The sequence below is a fragment of the Drosophila sechellia genome, chromosome 2R, assembly GCF_004382195.2.
Source record: "Drosophila sechellia strain sech25 chromosome 2R, ASM438219v1, whole genome shotgun sequence".
NCBI classification, from domain to species: domain Eukaryota; kingdom Metazoa; phylum Arthropoda; class Insecta; order Diptera; family Drosophilidae; genus Drosophila; species Drosophila sechellia.
The window spans coordinates 20419911-20439729 of NC_045950.1; the positions used below are offsets into that span (position 1 = coordinate 20419911).

General features: G+C 46.6%; 4 protein-coding genes across 4 annotated transcripts in view; all 4 read left to right on the plus strand.

Annotated features, from left to right (window-relative positions):
* Positions 1-19819, plus strand: part of LOC6618814 (trace amine-associated receptor 1) — a 34752-nt gene that overhangs the window by 4378 nt on the left and 10555 nt on the right. The window lies entirely within an intron of this gene.
* On the plus strand, positions 12765-14283 carry LOC6618811. The gene has a single exon (XM_002043024.2). It carries the CDS (start codon positions 12927-12929, stop codon positions 14139-14141), a length of 1215 nt encoding a protein of 404 aa, XP_002043060.1. The 5' UTR covers positions 12765-12926; the 3' UTR covers positions 14142-14283.
* LOC6618812 (leucine-rich repeat-containing protein 40) lies at positions 14391-15342 on the plus strand. The gene has a single exon (XM_002043025.2). It carries the CDS (start codon positions 14529-14531, stop codon positions 15252-15254), a length of 726 nt encoding a protein of 241 aa, XP_002043061.1. The 5' UTR covers positions 14391-14528; the 3' UTR covers positions 15255-15342.
* Positions 15452-16090, plus strand: LOC6618813 (dynein light chain roadblock-type 1). Its single transcript, XM_002043026.2, has 2 exons — positions 15452-15604; positions 15675-16090. The coding sequence occupies exons 1-2, from the start codon at positions 15531-15533 to the stop codon at positions 15991-15993; spliced, it is 393 nt and encodes a 130-aa protein (XP_002043062.1). The 5' UTR covers positions 15452-15530; the 3' UTR covers positions 15994-16090.

Consider the following 19819-nt stretch of genomic DNA (forward strand, 5'->3'; position numbering starts at 1 on the left):
CGCTGCTTGTCGAGTGGTCGATGTTCGGGTTCCGATGTTTTGGGTTCCGCACTGCGAGGTCCGGGTGATACTTGAATGGCAAACAATAATAAGCGCCTTCTGCATCTTGTTGTCCCGTCCCCCGCCCGGAGCGTACTCCTCCCGGACAACCCCCCTTCCGGGCCGAGTCCTCGCTTCGATATGTATGTATGCCGCCCTACAGATTTAGAGCTCCATTACCATGGGGACAGATGGGACGCCGCAAAACGGAGCCGGGCAGGTTTGTTTGCCGTTGGGCGTTAGTTAAATTGGGCAGACAAATGCTTTCGCTCGCCAGTTTCCCCGCTTTTCCCGGCTTTCCCTCGTCATTTCCCGTGTGCAGTCCATGTATCAGTCAATGGCTGCAGTTAAAATCCTGCAAGTTTACCACTTTCGGGGCCTCTGGGAGCCTTTCGACTGACATGTGCTGAGGTCCAGGGCCAAGGATTTGTTTGGCCAGCGCATTTCTAGTTCAGTGTGTATAAAATTGGTCTGGCCCGGTTAAGTTTGGCAAATAGATCCATTGGGATTTGGCGCTTCGTATAATATTTAGTCAAATTCCATGACTAACCCAGTTTATTTCTTGCTCCAGCCAGGCGAGTGGGCTGCTCGAACCAATTTTTTCGTTTGTTGCCATAATTTATTTCGACTTGGCCGGAGTTTCCAGTTTTTCCACTTACAATGTATGCCTCTGACACATTTCAAGGCATTTTCCGGCTGGGCTTGCGCTTTGTTTTCCTCCAGTTTTCAGTTTTCACTACTCGCCTGTGTGGATATATATGTATATTCATAAGCAAATACACAAATGGAGAAGTAAAGGAGATGGAGGGGAAAACAACTATTTGGCACGCTATTCAGCTGGAGTTTTCTATTATTTTTCTAAATTTTCTTGGCAAGCACAATTGTCGACAGCCGTCTAAGTGATTTTGTTTGTCGGCCCAGCAGAGAGGGACAGCGCGATGGCCTTAGAAAGAGACCGCTGCTGACCATGCACTTGGCAGCGAATCATCCGGAGCATCTCCCTCGGACTTTCATTTGCCCAATAGTCAGCGGGGACCTGGGCTCCGCATTGATTGCTGCTCCATGGCCTATTATACTTAAGTGCTTATCATAATTTGTGTAGTCTGAGTCTGCGTCTGGGTCTGAGGCACAAAGTGGAGTCAGGCAGCCCGTATAATTCCGAATAGTCCTCTCAGCCGATGCGCATTAGTCGCCTCGGCGTTGACGGGAATCCCCCAGAGAATCCGGGGGAAATGGATTTTCCAGTGCCGGAATAGAAGCCGAGAAAAACAAAGGGCCCGGCGAAGAATGAGAAATGTAATACACTCGGAGGCACTTGGGACACTTGATTCTCTACTTTCTTGAAGGCACTTTAACTTTTATGCTGCCATATTTCAAGCAGTTCCTGTTGTTCCGAGTCGCTTTTTCGCGTTTCGACGCCCTCGGCGATTTACCAGTTAAATGGGATTTATTTTCGAGTTTTTTCTCCGCTAATTCAAGCTACTGTGAACGGATGGGGGAGCGGGAATCGGATTTAATTGGAGGCAGCGGAAATGATTTATTGATTGGCAGCAGCAGAGGGCAATAGCGGTCACTACGGAATCCACAACCGATTTTATGTTAAATGTACATATATGCAGCAGTTAGTTTGCTTAAAACAGCAGATGGTAGTGTCTCTTTTTGAATTATTAAATTATTGCGGAAAAAATGAAACGGTTTCAATTTGGTTTATGAAGCAAAACATAAACACACACGCATGTATTTGCTCAATTTTCGGTTTGGTCAATATTATTCAACGGATTAAAGGTTTAGTGCTGAAAGCCTTGCCGACTTATGCATTCGATGGCTGCAATAAAAGTAAATCCATTTTAGAGCTCAATCAATTTTCAATATACTTTTCTGCTAGAGCATATTTAATTTGTCAATACAAAAAACTCGAGCTGAGTGACTTTAGATTTGTATTTAGTCTGTAGTCTGTAGCCTCTTCTAAAAATTAAATAAATGATGCCTGAAATCCACTTAAAGTGACGTTAAATCCGTTTCCAAGCCCCATGAGCGTTTTGTAGAATTTCCGATATCCCGAAGAGCTCAGCAAACCCCAAAAATGAACTTTAAGTCGCAAATTTGGCTTGCAACCTTCCGCAACAAGCTCTGTGATGGCTATTTTGGATTACAGCCCCCACTTTTTTCCATCACTTTTCCGTCCTCGATTTTCCTTTTAGCATTGTGTATTTCTTTGTTTATCTGCTGTTCCACAGCTTTAGACCCCTTACTTCAACTTTGGGGATATTATCTTTTCGAACTCTTTGTTCAGTTTTACTTCCTGTGGCATGAATTTGATGTGAAAAGTGTTTGGCCATATCGATTTATTGAATTAAATCACATTTATAGGTTTTTATGGCTTTTTATTTCTGCGCCAAGTGAAGTTGTGCAGTGATTTATATAACATTTTATTTTGCAGCCTCTTATGCTTGGGGAATTCTTTTTTGTTACCCGCAAATTCCATTAGACTGCGTATACTTGATAAAGTTCGCTTTTTGCTTTCCTCCAATAAATTCGTACAGGCACTTTGGAATTATGAATGGTCTTAAATATTTGCCTGTGCATCGGAATTTTCCCTCGGATTTTTCGCTCTCTCTAATTTATTTCCGATCCTAATCTCTGCACATAATAAATAAGTCTGATTGATTCGCAAATAGCAGCGCACAAGTTTTGCGTTTTTGCGCTCTCGCACAACTTAACTTGGCACTTACGTGCCGCAGGATTTAATATCGAAATCGGATTTAAAGGCCATAAACCGGGGCGGGCTTGTCACCACAAATGCCAGGGCCAAACATCAGGACCGCCACCCGCAGCGCGATTTCGATGCCATCCCGGCGGATACGCAATATTTTCGCATTCATCTTCATTTTTTCGCATTGTAGTGTTATTTACTTGGCGTTTGTATGCCCTACCCTTTTCGGCCTCCCTACTCTGTTTTTTTTTTAAATATAAATAATGTAAATGTTGGTTCCTGTATGTGTGTGTGTAAGTGCTTTGGGCCACCAGCCGCGGGGATTCCATCGTGTTTGTCTACGTTTATCTTTGTCACCATCCGCCCCGTTGTCCCGATCAGATTTCTGCCTGACTTCAGCCGCAGAATATTGGCGGCATATCAAGCCCATAATGTCGTCATTTGTTTCCTGAACGCCACACGTGCCAGTGGCCCTTTTTTGTCATTTAATTATATAAGTCGAGTTACAACCCTTCGTTGGATCCCATCGAATTGGGCCTAATACATTTAGATGTCACTGCGTTGCATACTTATCTGTTGGCCCAGACTTTCCGGTGGCTCAGTGGCTTTTGGACTGGAAAGTTTCTGCTAAAGTTTTCGCTGCCAATTTGAATGGATAATTCGACACAAGTTCTCTGCGGCTGTCAAGCCAGTTTCCAGCGAAACTTTACTTAACTGTCTATGTACTTTCAGCCCTGCTGTTGTCGTTCCTACCCGCTATCAATAAATAAATAATTCATAAATAGACAGGCGCATGTGTGTGCCAATAACACGGCGGGCTGAGGGATGAAAAATGAAAGCACATTAAATAAAATTCCAAAACGCCGCGCCTCAAGTGTCGCAAACACACATACATATAAAAAGTCAAGCACCACATTTCAAATTAGGACACCCGCCCACATTCATGGGCGTGCCGTAGGGATGCCCTTAAAAAAAAGGAAGGAGCTTTGCCACAAGAAGCACGCGCATAAATACCAATAGAAATGTTCGCATAATGCAATATAATAAACGTCAGGAGCAGAAGTCGAAGCTGGGGGCGGGAGACCTCCGCAGAACGAGGTCCCGGAGGCCGGAGTCCTCCGTTCGGGATCGGGATCGGGGTGCGGTCTGATTGCGTGCTGATAACCCTTTTTTCCAACTTTCCCATAAGCTCCGGCGAAAACTGTGGCAGCGCTGCATAAAACCGTTCACAAAGTACGCATATATGCTTTAAGTTAGCCAAGCGAAATCCAATTTGACTAACAAGACATTGTCACTCAAAGCCAGGGGTAACCGCAGGGGCAGTAGGGGTAGCCATGGGAGGGGAAAATTCCGGGGAATCTGCTCATGAGCATGATCGAAGCCAGTGACATTTCACCCTCATAACCTCTTGTCTTGCGGTTTGAACTGCAAATGGCGATTAGGCCACTTATAAATGCATGCATTTAATCACAGAAAGTTGTTACACAGGGATTAGGGCCAGACTTGAAGCTTTAAAGTGTGCCATTAACATTTATAATTATATTACATTATTAAAATATATTTCCTATAAATTCGGTATATTTCTTTAGCACAAATCGCTTAAATTCATTTAAGCCAGACGGCGACAACAAATTCCTGGCTTAAACCGCCGGGCGACGGGCGCATCCGCTCATTAGGCTGAGAGACGCCAAGGAGCATCCTGCCCCATCCTCGATGCGTACGTGAATGTCCTTTATGGCGGCGGGATCAGTCACTTGGTAGTCGGGCTGTCGGGCTGTCAGCGTCAATGCGGCAACCGCCAGCCGCAAAATCTTTACAAAGAAATGCCATAAAACGCCAGCCGCAGTCACGACACCCAAAAACCAAAAACGGTGATATGAACGAAAAATGCGGTTATGGCAGTTCGGTTCCGAAATTTGCCGCCAACGGATGGCTGTTAACATAATTCATTTTATGAGCCAACTTGAACGCCATGAGCCCCCGAATTCCGGCCGAAAGGCTAACGTCCTTTAATTAAAATATCTCAGGGGATTTGAAAGATTGTGGACTTGGGAATTCGCCGATATGGAAATGGCCCTTAAAGCTGAATCTCATTTCTGCTCATAAGCGCGGTAGCTGTATTAGTCCGCAAAAGGAAGGGATTACACTTTTTCACTAACCACATTTGCTGAGTGCTCGACAGCAGCTCATCTTCGGCTAAAAGCCAAAGCGGCGAAGCCAGCTAATGGTGTCACTTAACAGGGAATGGCAAATTAGCGCGGATTGCGCACTTTTTGCCAAGAATCAGGAGCTTTACGGAGGCAAGCACGGAGAGCACTCCATTCATTCAGGTGGGCAGCACATGGACGACAGGTGTGGGCTGAGCAGCTGTTGACACACTCTGCAGATACAGATACAGATACAGATACATTTGCAGATACAGATATGTTCGCGTGCATGTACGACATGTCGTATAAGTATTTTAATTAAGCATCAAGAGGCGGCACAAAAACACATGAAGAGCAAGTTTCGCGTTTTAATTAGGGCCTCCAAACTAAGAAAGGCGGGCGCTTCTTAGTCGGAGGGTTCAGACCCAACCCTTCCATCCTTCAACTTCAGTGGCCCCGGGGGATCGGAAACTTTCCATTTAAGCTAAACTCACAGTTAAAATTTAATTTACACAGCACAAACTTGCGGCGGCAGCTGCGCTTGCAGAATGCGAAAAAAGTGCAAAATGTGGGACGAACGCGCACGCCGTTCGTCATGCGGATTACTCATACGCCGGGTTGGGCGCCCGAGATGCGGAGGCTGGATAAAGCCGGGCTGAAATATCAGCTCCCGACTCCTCGGGCGACAGGTGGCGGGGACAACAACGAGAACAACATGAACGGCAACAGCAGTGGCTGAAACAACATCCTGGGAGCATGTCCACCAGCCCACCAACTTCCGTTTGGGCCAAAACACGCCTTAAATGGCTTGCATTTAAACGCCCGCGTATATGTATGAATAAATATTGCATACATAGGTGCCAGCTGGCTGCTTTTATTCCGCCTGCGACTGAATATTACAGCATTTTATTTATCTGCAGCGAATAAAAACATTTTTAAGCTGCGAAGGGCAAACAAGTGCCGAAAAATAAGAGTATTTCAGCTTAGGATCTCAATTCCATTCGCCAAAGTGCGGGCAAAATGTTTGGAAAAACAATGGATACACTGGGAAAATGGAGAAATTGAGCTCTACAAAGTTGTAAACATATTAGATCCGAGTAAAGACCATAAAAACCCACCTTTATATCTTACAACTGCATTGTTTTTCCACTGGTTAAATGGTTTATGAATGCATATTAGATGTGCATGTGGTATGCCATTGCAGTGCAGACACTCGAGTTTCAGCAATGGCAATGCACTGAAAGTAAACCTTTAACAATCAAGTCGGGTTTACGTGCTACCCACTTGGCGTTTTGTGGTCGTCCTTGCCAATCGAGCACTCCCCTTTACCCCTTTACGGCAATCCGTTCGCAGTTATTTTAGTTCGCTCCTGCTGAAGCTCCATTGTACTGGGTCCTCAATCCTGCCGGAGCTACTGGAGTCAATCAGAGCCAGATGGATGCGGTAAGCATCTCCAATTGCCGGGGAATGCCCTCTTCATTAGGTTTGTGGGCGGCGCCCCTCCGTCTCCTGGCTATTTGCTGAAATTGTGTTTTTCCTCTGAAATTTGATTTAAACCAAGTGCTCGGTTCGAGTGCAGTGGGAAAAGCAATAATCCGGTGGATCATCTGTGGGTCACAACTGCCAGAAGTGACATCCATTTGCATAGACAATAACGGAATGCTCGGTAATTGGTTGGATCGGGAGCCGAATAATAGGCCGACTTGGGTTTCACTCTGGGCCATTATCACAGGGAATATTTCATGTTTTCCCACCGAAAATGCCAGTCCCTTTGTTCAAGGCCAAGGCTACAAAAGTCGAGTGTAGAAGTTTAACTCGTAAGTATTTCTACGTGATTTTATTGCTTATATGCCAGCAGAATGGGTAACAAGTGGGGCCAGGAGTACGTGCACCGCAGATGAAAAATACTTCCAAGAGTAAGCTAACATTTCAGCTTGCCAGTGCTTTCTGCTCCCAAACCCATGGATTGCTCTCGGTCTTTGTGCCCAAATCATTTTGTGGTTCATTGGAGGCTACGAAGCCGAAGGCAACCACACAGAAAATCCTGCGTGATACTGTGGATGAGTTAGAGTTAAGCGATAATTCATTTAGCCGCGTTCGGAGCAAGGCACCGTGTCAACAGGTGCCTTCGCAGCTATTTCCAATCTATATGCAGCAATCGGGCTGAGCAAACGTGTATGCATTGTCAGCGGAGCACCAGGACACCTGGATTCCCTCTGCTGACGAGGTGCGAAGTGGGCGATGGGCTGTGCAATTCACTTGACGACTCCTGCAGTGGCAACAGTTTCCCCTTGTCAAGTTTACTACTGCACAGGCACTTCCACGGATGGCAGTAGATGTCGAATCCCTGCCATGCTCACATTGTCACGAGGTGCGACATCGTTAACAAGGATTTATGCAGATTCTCCATCCGGCAACAAGTCTTTCAAACAACTCTGCTGAGCTGTCTACATAGTGGAGCTGAGCATGAAAAATCCTCTGAGTTACGCAGCGTAAGGACTCCGTTTATATATTTAAATCGGACGGGCCTCGGAGCTCCTTGGAGATCTGACATCAATAGGTATACAGGCGAATGAAAGTATCGAAACGAAGTACAACTCTTTTGTTACACCTATCTCATAGTTTACACAGTAGACTCTCAGAACACGAACGGGGTATTGAATTTATATAGAATTACAAGTTTATAGCTAATGCTGGTGTCAAGTGCCAACGGAGCATGTGAGACAAACTGCAAAAAGGGTTCTTAAGACCACGTTTATTATAATTTAACCCACTTTGCACACCTTGCGGACCACTTGGATGCACTCAAATGGCCACATCATTAGTTTTGCGTATGTAACTTCGTGCACGGCACGTCTGGAAATGTACTTTCTAATTGTCCGGACGGCATAGCTGCCAGGAAATTCAGATTTGTTGCGCTTGGCCAGGTGCCCAAATCCCAATCCCACCTACCTTAAACTCAGAGCAGAAAGTGGAAATCCCAAAGTAGACGGCAAGGACGAGACTCAAAATAGTTGTCCTGTCTAAAAGGACATTCCTCTGAAAGGGGCGTTTCGAGTGCAAAGTGTGTGTAAATAAATCAAAGTTTATTTAGTGACAGACACTTTGAGATGGGACCAAACGGGCTGGCTGTGTGGGGGGTGGGCGTGCACTTTGATTCACCGAGGTTCAAATTTCCGCAAGCCAAATGCTAGAAATGAGCTTCAATTCAAAGGGCCTGTGCAATATGCCATACAAAGCTGGGGGCTGATGGGAAATGTTATGAATGTGCAATCACACAGCTGGCAGCTACCAGGGCAGGTGACAAACCGGGGGAAGCTGGGAAAACAGAGGAAAACCAGGGGAAACCCGGGGAAACCAAGGAAACCGAGCGAGGCCCCCCACTGGGAAAGCTTAAGAAATGAGCGCAGGGGAAGGGACCGAGGCAACCAGCAACAACACAATGAAACTTGCCAGCGGATATTAAAACTATTTTACAGCTGCTTTGTGGCAGCCAGCTTCCACTTTCCCAGGCTTTTCATCCCATCCGCCCCTGCATGCACTTGACTTTTCGCCATGTGCATGTGTTGGTGGGATCTTCTTGCCCGGTACTCGTTGGCTCTATGGGAGTATTACTTCCGCCGGAAGTATGCAACAGGCTAGGGAAACCACTCGTCGAACGTTACGCGGATGCTCCAGAAATTCCCGGTATAATTGTGAATTTTGGACTTACTTTCGCCCATATGCTCCTTGTTTTGGGAGGGAAAAAGGCTGTAGCAAGAAAAAAACTAAACCAAATATGGAAAGTCACATATTTGTAAGCTCGTAATTACATCTCGATCGACTGACAAATAAATATGAAAATTTTAATTTTTGAAAAATTTTCGAATATAACAGTGATGTATCCCCTTATGAAAAAAGCGAAAAATTGTCAAAATTTTTTTTGTCGAAATGAAGCAAAAAACGTTGAAAATAGTTTATGATGGCAATTAGCTGCACAAAAATGTTTTCCTTGCCACTTTCGGTTTCATTTTGGCCAAGATAGGGGGATAATTAGCAAGAAAAAGCGTTCTAAGCATCCGTATTTTCTGTTTTTACATTTAAGAACAATTTGTAACATATTTGTTGTTTCTAATCCGTATTATCAGGATAGCTTTCCAAATAGCCATTACTCGGAAATGGAAGTGGTCCTTTGAGTGCGCTGTACCACCGCGATTGCTTAGCTAACTTTTCTCATTCTTCGTGGACTGTTTGCCTTTGATTCTAATTTATGATCCGTGCAATTTGCGAACTTCATTCGGGGTCCTGCCCACGGCACCTCTTTACTTACTCAGAGTTATTATGTTTGTTGGCTGCGTTCCGGTATAAATTATGAAGGCGGTGGAGTGGTGTTTGACTTAGGAGCGCCGCAAGAGCACTCACTTTGCACTTTCCATCTTGGAGGGCAGCGATTTGGCTTTTTCTGCTCCACTAAATCCATCTTGGATTCAGTGTTATATTTAGTTGGAATCCGCTCCTGCTGCTCGCCTTTGGCAGAATCGCTGCTTGCTTTTATGTGTTGTTAACACGTGTTCGAATCATAAAGCTTAACTCGCTTTGAATATCCTTTATGGCAGCGCGCCATTGTTATGCAATGTCCTGATAAATGGCTTTTCAGAGCCAACTCTGTGGCCGTTATCCTGCATTCTAAGGCACCGAGAACGCATGTAAGCCCGGCTCTGTGAGCGTGCCAAGCCCTTTGTGAGTGTCTCAGGAACACTCGTGGTGGTCCCTCCCGCCGGCAGGAGTCCTTCCAGAAACAGAAAGCTGCAGGAGCCAGAGGCAGGAGTCCTGTCCGTACTCTCACGTTTCCGTTCCACAGATGTCCACATTTAAATGGTTTTGCAGTTACAGTTTGTTCGTTGCTGGTCGTTTTATGATTTTAATTAAGAATTACTAGCAAATCCCAACAGAAATAAATATGGCACAGGCTTACATACGGGTAAAATGTCCTTACATTTCGGCTTCTGTCTAACTTTAGCGGCATTTAATTATGGCTGTCTTCTATATTTGGAATTTATTTTGCGACTTCTTTCGACACATTAACCTAATTGGCCTCCCCACTCGGCTGCTTGCTTTCCTGGCTAATAAATTGTTTTGGGATTACACGGATACTTAAAAGTGTATCTCAGCATTTTCATCTTCGGCACAACAACTTTTCGAATTTACCATTTGGCTCTCGCAAAAGGTAAGCAACTGTGAGTCGATTGGGAGGGGGGTGGATTTGGGAATGGGAATCTAAACCTAATCCTTTGAAATGGTTTTTTAATGTGTGGGTCCTGGCGATGGTTCAGTGCCTCCACCTTGTCTCCGAATGGGATTAAATGTTTTTCGGGCGGGAAGCGAACCTTTGGGTTCGGGCCGTCGTCGGGCTATTAACACCTTGGCTTATTGTTAATTAGGCCCGCTTGCTAACTGATATAATCCCCGGAGGCTCGTCCTGTGGGCCAAACTTGATTTGTCAACTCGGTTAATTACTGGTTTCGAAAGCGACTGCTAAGACATTAATGGCATTAATTAACTGATGGCTCCGGGCTCAGCCCATTCAGACACTCAACGACCGTCGGATGGGGACTCAGACTCGCGGGCCAGGAATTGATGGCGTTTGAGCCAAGGCAATGGCTAATTGGAGCTGATTAAATGGCCTGGATGGAAAGTCTCGGCTTAGTGTGCGGGAGTATTAAATGCCTTCTGCGGATGGTATTTTAATATCCGTTCGCTTCAGAGCCAGCTTAAATACCTGCACATTCCGTTTACAAGATTTTTGCTGTCTTACCAAAATCCCCCACCACTTTTCGGCGGTAAGCAGATATGACAATCACAAAGTGCTCCAGACCATGAGCAGAGCGAAAACAGAATGTCATAAAAATACACACTAGTGCCACTTGGGCCACACTCGCATACTCGTATGCACAAAGGAACACACTATGTGTGTAATCCAGGAGCCGGGCAGCAATAAGACAGGTCCTCCTCGGTTCCATAAGCCAGATTCCCGATGCTGGGATAATGGAGGCGAAAGACGCGTCGGAGCAGACAAAATAAAATCACATTTTCGGAGCCAGAGCATTTATGATCCATTATGCTATCAACTAGGGGCTCCGGCTTTGTTTTCGCCCATAAAAAATGGCTGGGAATGAATGGGGGCTTGGGGCATTGGCCACAAGGTCAGAACGTGGCCGAGTGATGTATACATTCAAGAGCACTTTATCGCCTGGTGGCTATGACTTGACCATAATTTTAGTTGTCTCTGAAGAGCTCATGGAAACAGGTGCAGCTCCTTTCAAATCGGAATATGCAAATAGGTTTTAAAGAACTCTTGGCCGGAACGTGGGCTTTAAAATATTTACCCCTGACTGGTCGGAGAATTTCATATATGACCAGGCCCAGACCGACATTGCGGTGCAAATATGCAGAATGTTGTCACAGGGCATTGTGGGTAAAATAAGTTAAATAAAATAAAATGGAGTACCCATGTGTGTTTGATCAAATTGCAGTCACTTGTTGGCGCGGGTGTGTGGTGTGTTTATTGTTGACACATTTTGAGACGTACCCTGCAATATGGATATCAAGTGCGAATGCCATGGCTCGGCACTAGAGAAAGTACAAAACATGTCGTGGAGGTGAAAGTTGGGCCAACTGCGATGATAATACGCCCTCTGATGCACCGGTGGGGCGTGGCACTCGAGAACAAAAACGCTTAAGTGGTTCAATGTCTATGGAGGCGAGGCACCCATCAACCATCCAGCCCGCCCAACCACCCACTTTGACGTTGATTGTTGAGCGATAAGAGCGTTGCCCTAATGACACTTGGCTCGGCACTCTTGGCCCGGTCGGGTTGTCCTTCAGCTGACGTCCTCGTAGGCGGCTGAGTGGCGGCCATTAAAGCATCGGACTAACCCGACCATATGCATCTACGGGTGTATCCTCCGGCGAAGCTCGTCTATCCTTCAATCGTGCTGTGCCGCAGACAATCGCATTAATCATTTAATTGTGACCGCAAAAGCCTTACCATATTAACAATCAATTAATGCTATGCGAATAGGTTTTTTATCCGAATTGTTTTTATCTGCACTCGAATATGCGCACCATATGCTATTGATATTGCTTAATCCGATTTAAAAGGGACTGAATCGGCCAGCGCCATGCCTTTGATTTAATACACGGCCTCGGATGAATAAAAAACACAGCAAATATTATAAATTAAAAGGCCGTGCAAATCAGTGGTTTCTATTGTTATTATTTTTCATTGCTGCTCCATTTATCCACACTTTGTCGCACAATTATTCAAGTGCCATGGCCACTAATTGTCCATCCTGCCAACGGTTGAGCGGACTTAAAAACACCGATTGCATTGACAAAAAGTGTCAAAACCATTTCATGGCCCATTTAACCGGCGATTACAACAAGCTCCTAAATATGTGGACATGGGACACAATAGTATCCAATGGTATTCAGTTGATGGAGCTAACTGACCGAAAAACAATGGGAATTAGAAGTGCAGTGAAGTTGGAAGGGCAGAGATGTGAAGTTCGCTTTTAATGATGGGCATATTTGCTGATTTTAATTTAATCACTAATTACGCGAATGCAAGTTTGCATTTATGAGGCCACCGCAGTGTTAATTCCGTTCAAAATAGTTGGAAATAATTAAATTGAGCTTTGTATTTCAGTACTTTACATATGTACGCATACGTATGTGCTCCTCATTATACATCGAATTAATAATTGATGCCGAAATGTGCAATTTCACGTTGTTTTCCACATCAAAGAATATTCAGGCGCGCCGCGGCACTTGGCAGATAATTATGTGGGCTCACGCTCTAATCCAGATGGCTCTCGCAGCTATAGTTTTCAATCCAGGTGACCCGTGCCAGTTAGTTCGACCCATTCCCATTCCCTCCAAATCCCATCAGTCAAACTTTTCTTACCCCCACACGTACAACCCGAACCCGCTTAGTCATTTCAAATTCAAGTATATAGAGTACATTGATTTTGGACGAGTTAGCCACAATGTTCATCCGCGGAGATGCGCCACAGGCTTCCCGGGGCAAGATTCCCCAGATCCCCAGCTCCATGACGCCCTACGTGGCGGCAGTAACTCGCGGACCCTACACAATGACCAATCCGGTGTACAACACCCACAATCCCAACCTGGTGGGCTTGGATGGCCAGGTAGAGGAGTCCCGGCCCAAGCACACCTTCAATGTGAAGAGGCAGGAGCTGGAGAGCAACTACAGGCACCACCAGCGCCTGATCCCCGTGCCCACTTCCCGGAGGACGATGCCCAAGACCCGATCCCACATAGTGATGAACGAGCAGCGGGAGCTGTACCGTCAGCACCGCGATCGAATGTCCAACATCAAGGGCAAGGTCAACACCTATCTGCCGCCCCCGAAGGTCCAGATCGAGGGCAATGGCATGGAGCTGTCCTACATGGAGATGCTGACCGCACTCTACAAGAAGAGCAACAACACTCTGCGGACCTTCACCAAGTCGCCGGAGCGACTGGCGGCTGGCAGGTGGCGGAATGCCAACTTGGCCCGGGAGAAGGAGCGCCGCCAGCTGGAGAAGAACAAGGAGTTCCACAAGGGAGGCGGGCTGTTTGACCCGGAGGCGGGCAAGTCAAAGCGCTACAAGCCCAAGTCATCTGGCTCCTTCAGCTGCGAGATTCCCCTGCACGTGCTCCATCGCTACGAGAACTTGATGGACCAGTGCGACGTGGGCGTTCTGTGCAAGCTGCTGCGTCCGCAAATCTACCTGGACATCGAGGTGCGGGAAGCCCGCATCCAGGGCAGGCTGATCATCCAGCTCTTCACCGAGGCCTGTCCGCAGGTGGTGCTGGAATTCATGAGGATCTGCACCCAGAACAACAGCAGCGCCATCGTATTCAACCGCGCCCTGGCGCCCATTTGGATGGAGGGACGACTGGCCATGGACCCGCAGAGAAGCACCGAGCTGACCAATATCGAGCACGACTTCGAGGTGCTGAACCACGGAGTGGACGCCGGAATCCTCTCCTTTCCCAGTCGCTATGTGAGGGGAAACGCCCGGACTGCCGTCAACTTCACCATCAGCTTTAAGCCCCTGTCCATTCTCAACGGCAGGAGGATCGCCTTCGGGAAGGTTCGCAAGGGCATGCAGCTCCTGGAGAGGATTCAGGTGGCCGTCGGACACCTGCCCATGAGCCACAACTTGATCTCGCTGACGGACTGTGGAGTGATCTGAAAGATGTAAAATTCCCAGTAGATAGTTGGGATCTACTCATAAATTTTCGAAGAAAATTAATTAGGAACATATTGCTAGATTCTATCTCATAAGTCATAACATTCCACTTAAAGCTACTGTAAACCACAAATAAATGGTTAATGTCCATAAATACATATATTCCAAGTATCTTAAATGTGGAATTGATGGAACACAATCCCTTTGAAAATGCTGTCAGCTCATCATATGTTTGCTCCTTCACAGCAGTATACTTATATATTTTAGTTTTCCGTTTGAATCAGGCGAAGCAAGTCACAAAGCTTTATATAATTTTTCTAAAATTCAGTAAGTTTGCTCAATTCAACTTCTTTACGGAATCGATTCATTCGGTAGTAGGAAATCCACGACATGTATATGGCTTGTGATGGATTGAACAGCCCCAGGCTGCAGGGCGGAAGGGACGAAACGGAAGCGGAGGGAAGTCAGTGGCCGTTTCCGGACAAGTACCACATGAGGAACACGCGGATCCTTAGGGTGTCAAAGGCTCAGATCAGCGAGGTGCCCATGGAGGTACTCGAGGCAGCCCAACAGGAGCTGGTGAACATCGTCAGCTTGGATGGCAACAGGCTGCGCGAGATGCCCAAGGACCTGCCCTTGCTCTCCGAGCACCTCACCCAGTTGGTCCTGAACAAGAACCAGATCTCCTTCGTTCCCACCAACATCTCGCAGTACTCGAAGTTGACTGACCTGAGCCTCTCCAACAATCTCCTGTGCGACTTGCCCATGGAGTTGGGCGGACTGCAGCTGCTCCGCAATCTGGACATCTCACACAATCGCTTCCGCCAGTTGCCACGCTGCATCTACGAGCTGGAGAGGCTGGAGTCCTTGTCGGCCCACGACAACCAGATCCGTGCCATTGATGCTAGTGAATCGGGCCTGGGCGGAATGCGGGAACTGAAGATATTGAACTTGGGGAACAATGACATCGAAATAGTGCCGCCGATCTTGGGCAAAATGCAGAATCTCAGGGAATTGGAGCTGTGGGGAAATCCCTTCCGCCAGCCTCGCCACCAGATTCTATCGATGGGGACTTCGGCGCTGCTCAGCTACTTGCGCACCCGCATTCCCATATAAATCAGATATTGTTTATAACTTTCAAATCAGCTTGCAAAGTATTGCTAAATAAATTGACAACAGTGCGGTTTAGACCCTAAGTCCGTAGTTTTGCTGAAATTGTGCTCAGGGAAGATTCCTCCTTTATCTGCTGCTGACAACCTGAGTTTGCTGAACTCATAATGATAGTAGGCTCTGATTCCTGCATCATCAAATCAAATAGGTCAAAACCTAGTTGGCTGGGTAGAGGACACTACTACTTCTACTCACTACTAGTTACATTTGTGAAGCCCGAAAATGTCCAGAAGTTCGAGGCTGTCGGTAACTGAAAATCAGCGCAAATCCACTCAAGTGGTAAAGAAGGCAGTTACGTAAGTTGGAACCCGTAATCGTTCACAGCTTCAGACCTCTTGACCAGCTCCGCATTTGCCCATCCCCTAGTCGCAGTCGATCCTACGATGGAGATGCGTTCGTCAATCTCTTCGCCCATCGCGGAGCCCGAGACATCATGATCTTGGATAGCCACGGAGTACCGCTCCGATCCACCTGCAGCCAGAGACGCACCTTCCTGTTCGTCTCCAACCTGAAGCCGCTGCTCTTCATGGCCCGCAACGTGGTCAGGGATCTGGACCCCTCGAACGACATAACCTTCATGCGGATTCGCTCCAATATGGGCGAAATCCACATGACCCTGGGCACGGACTTCATTTTGATCGTTGTGCAGAAGCTGAGGAGGCTCAGGAGCAGCTCGGCACCATAAAACATTTCCGGTCGTTGTGCGTGTGTGTGCGAATATTAATTCCAGTTTACCCATATTCCACCTAAATTAAATTGCATGCAATTGCGGCAAATGAGCAGAGGTCGCAGTGGATTGGGCGGAAAATTGGGAAATTTAGGAAAAGCCCAGCGAGCGCAGAGCCAACTCGAGTGCAGCCTCGGATGCGTCAGTTGTATCGAGGTTGGAATCCAACGACCTCTCAATTGGGTCCGCCACATTCATTAATCTTCGCTGGTCTTTGGTCGTTGGCCTTTTGCTTTCCGCCAGCCACGATGCAGCTTCATTAAAACCCAATCACGCTGGCTGTCAGTACGCCAAAAGCCCCACTGCGCATCGCTCAATGGCCACAGATTACCGGAAAAATTAAAGGATAATGGCAATTACACTTGGGCGGGCTCACAACGTGACTTCCGGGAAATCGTTACATGAGTATCCACAGTGTTTCAGTTCGCAGGAGATGCCACAACTTTGAGCACTCGAATTTCCATATCACCTGTAGAGCGAGTAAAATATTCTGGCTTCCTTCGCAGATCCATTGGAAGTCAGGATATGATGAGTAACATAAAAACTATACAAATTCCCGTGGATCAGTTTACCCAATTAAACAGGCGATGAATATATTCAATATTTGCATGCCTCATTTTGGTTTGCCGCGTAATTTATAGAACAAAAAGTCACAATTTCCCAGGGGACGAGATGCTAAACTCCTACAATGAAATCTGGCTGCTTTGTGTCCATTGTTCGGCAAATAATTCGGCATTGTTTTAGTTTCCAATTGCCCGTGTTTATTCAACCTGTTGTTGGAGCAGGGATACGAGTACGCCATTTGGCCGGGGGCTTACGAATGTATTTTGGCGGTGTTTGAGCTGCCAGGATACATGTGCTGCCCGTTGGTTCCGGGCTCTTTCATTATTCAATGTGGTGCAAATATTTATGGCTCGGCCAGACAGAGCAGCAAATCCGCTAAACGCAAGTGTTCCCTGGTTCGGGAGTAGGTGTGACCGTTATGAATGGGTTTCGAAGCGGGATAATCCCCCTATCGTATTACTGGCCATGCTGAAAGGCCGCAATCGCCGGCTCCATCAAAGGAGTTGAAGAGTCGATTGGCACATCGCTCGACGTGATTAAGTGACCAAACAGCGGACCGTTCGACACATGTTGACATTTAATTTATTCGATGCGATTCGAGTCGATTCGATTCGATTCGATTCGATTGGATTCGATCGGAGTCGAATGCGGAATGCGAATGCGTTGACTTTCAATGAATATTCGAGAGTTATTAATAATGTAAAAGCCAGAATTTACATGGCAGCCACTCCAGTGAAGTGTGAGCCACTGCGTCTGCCGTTTTAATTGCCAGCCTTATTTAAAGGCGCCTCGGCTTGAGCCACGCAAATGTCCCTTCCTCGGTTCAGCTGCCCGACTTGGCCCGAGGATCCGAAACCGGATCCCAAACCAAATCAGAATCCAAGTGCTCCGACGTCTGGAACGCGCTGGATCGTGAAATTGCGTGCAAGCGAATATAACTCGAAAGGGTTAAGGGCCATTTGGCCAGACGACTACCAAATGGGCCTTCGGCGATTGTGTATACCGATTTCCACTCCCATCAGGGGGAGTTCAAGCCACATGCCACATGTGTCGCCGTTTATCTGTGGCCCACCAAAGCCGATTACCAACTGTATTTGTTATAGTGCACCATGCAAATAGTAAATAGTAAAACCAATTATTAAACAATAATAAATCCAGCCTAACAGTTCCGTAGTTCCATAGAAATATGGGCCACACACGATCTGCCAAGTGAACTCCATCAGTGGTTGCCCGAGTTCCGTGTCCAGAACATGACTGATGGTCCTCCCTCTTGCGGACATCCATCCAGCAATCCAACAATCCAACAATCCAACATGTGCTGCCCTTAATTAGTGCCATTTGAGTCCTTTGGATTAAAAATGATGCCGAATGCTGCAAATGAGTGGCTCATCGGCCGCATTTGGGCATTTAATGAATTAAGTTCGCATATGACACTGATTGCCCTACTGCTGCCATTTGTCAGGCGGAATCAAATCAATCTGAAAGTGCTCCTTTCATATGGCTCAAATTAAAGAGTCATAATTCTGGACGCAGCCAAGCCGATGGCAATTTAAAAATTATTTATATTGACAGCACGAAAATACTGTCCGCCGCAATAAAACTATTTGCATTGTTTGTGGCGAGAGTGCGGGTGCCCGAGTGGCATTGTTCAACCGAATAAAGGACCGGTGGCTCGAAGGAATTTCCCATTTTAATTACTTTCCAATTAAGCCTCAATTAAATGTGGTTTTTGAGACCTTGGCAGCCAGCCGTGTGCGAGCTGCAGCAAGAGGATACCACGAATCGAAACCAGCGCCATCGTCATTAGGATCTCTGCGAAAGGGATCTGAAGTGCAGCCTGCAATCTGCCGACTTAATTAATGAAATCATATGTCGGGCATTAAGAACGGCGGCTCTGCAGCCGCGGAATCGGCGAGGGGAAAAAGGACTTTCGATTCAGGCATTAATTAACCTTAACTTTCGGCTCTCTCCGCAATGATCTGCGGACACAAAGTCTGGCAAAGACAGTTCAACATCGGAAAAGAGCCGAGGGGAATGCTTTAATTGCGTGTCCTGGCTTAAAGAGCAGCCTCCTCTCCGGAGTGGGCTTTTGCCCATTCCCAACGCCATTTTCCACCTGCCGCCAAGGGCTCGGAAAAGTGTGCTTACTATATTTCGTACCTGAAAACTAACATGGCCCGATCCCCGGAGCCAAAGATAACTTTGCACAATGTGTTTTCGTTGCGGTGGACGAATTTCCTAGCCAACCTGACAGTGCACTGAAAAATGTTGAATAATTACATCAGGAAAATAATTTAAGCCGCTTGTTAGTCGGGGAAAATGCTTGTTCAACTTTGAGCTAAATGCTCAGAACACGAGTTTGTGACCTGTGCGTAAGTACATGTTAACCAGAAGCTTCCTAAACGATTTTGTTGAGCTAGACTCAAAAATCATTAGCCCATAAATGCCTCAATGGGAACGTGTTTGTATCTGTATCTGCAGACTTAACCCGTTTGCCATCTTGCCACCTTCCCGTTGCCACAACAAGTGGAAAGGCAGCAAATGTAGCTGCTAATTTCTTTGGACGTTGCAATTTCTTGGCAAATGTTTGGAGACTTTGGGGAGTGGCTGGTGGCTCCTTTCATTTTTGGGGCCAAATACTTCATAACAAGTTTGATGCAACTTTTAAAACATTTACGCCATTTTCACGTGTACGTGACCACGCATGGCAAACGCAAAGTTTAGCCGGAGAAAACCCGAGAACGAACCCGAAAACCCCAACACCCAAAACATACAGAATGTATGTGTTCCTGGGGGATTCACTTTATGGCTGCGGGGGCTCTTTAATTGCAGCCAAGCGGGTGATTATTCGGGGAAGTTTTTTATCAGCGAGTGCGAATGAAATTACAAATGCCTCGCACGTACTTATTAAATTCCGTTTGCACCGTTTTGGCTGCACAACTTTTGTATCCGCCCCAAATACGTGGATGTGCCCCGAGTTTTATGCTTTTTGAACGAATGAACGGGAGTAGGAAGCATTTTGCATGCCAATCAAAGCCGCTCCACTTCCACTCATTTCGCTGCTTATTTTCGGAGTCAGAGACTCAATATGCTGCTGATTTCGCACACATCAGCCGTCGGTTCTGGGAACGAACCCGATTATGAAGAGGTAATATAATAAAATTTGGTTGCATGGAGACGCGCCACAAAGAAGTGCTTGAAACAAGTTTCGATTGGCGAA

Bases quoted from the DNA above. Each gene is read 5' to 3' on its own strand.
- LOC6618811 (XM_002043024.2), top strand. From the start codon at position 12,927: ATGTTCATCCGCGGAGATGCGCCACAGGCTTCCCGGGGCAAGATTCCC.
- LOC6618812 (XM_002043025.2), top strand. From the start codon at position 14,529: ATGTATATGGCTTGTGATGGATTGAACAGCCCCAGGCTGCAGGGCGGA.
- LOC6618813 (XM_002043026.2), top strand. From the start codon at position 15,531: ATGTCCAGAAGTTCGAGGCTGTCGGTAACTGAAAATCAGCGCAAATCC. The intron at 15,605-15,674 runs GTAAGTTGGAAC...CCCATCCCCTAG, and splicing joins GTGGTAAAGAAGGCAGTTAC to TCGCAGTCGATCCTACGATG.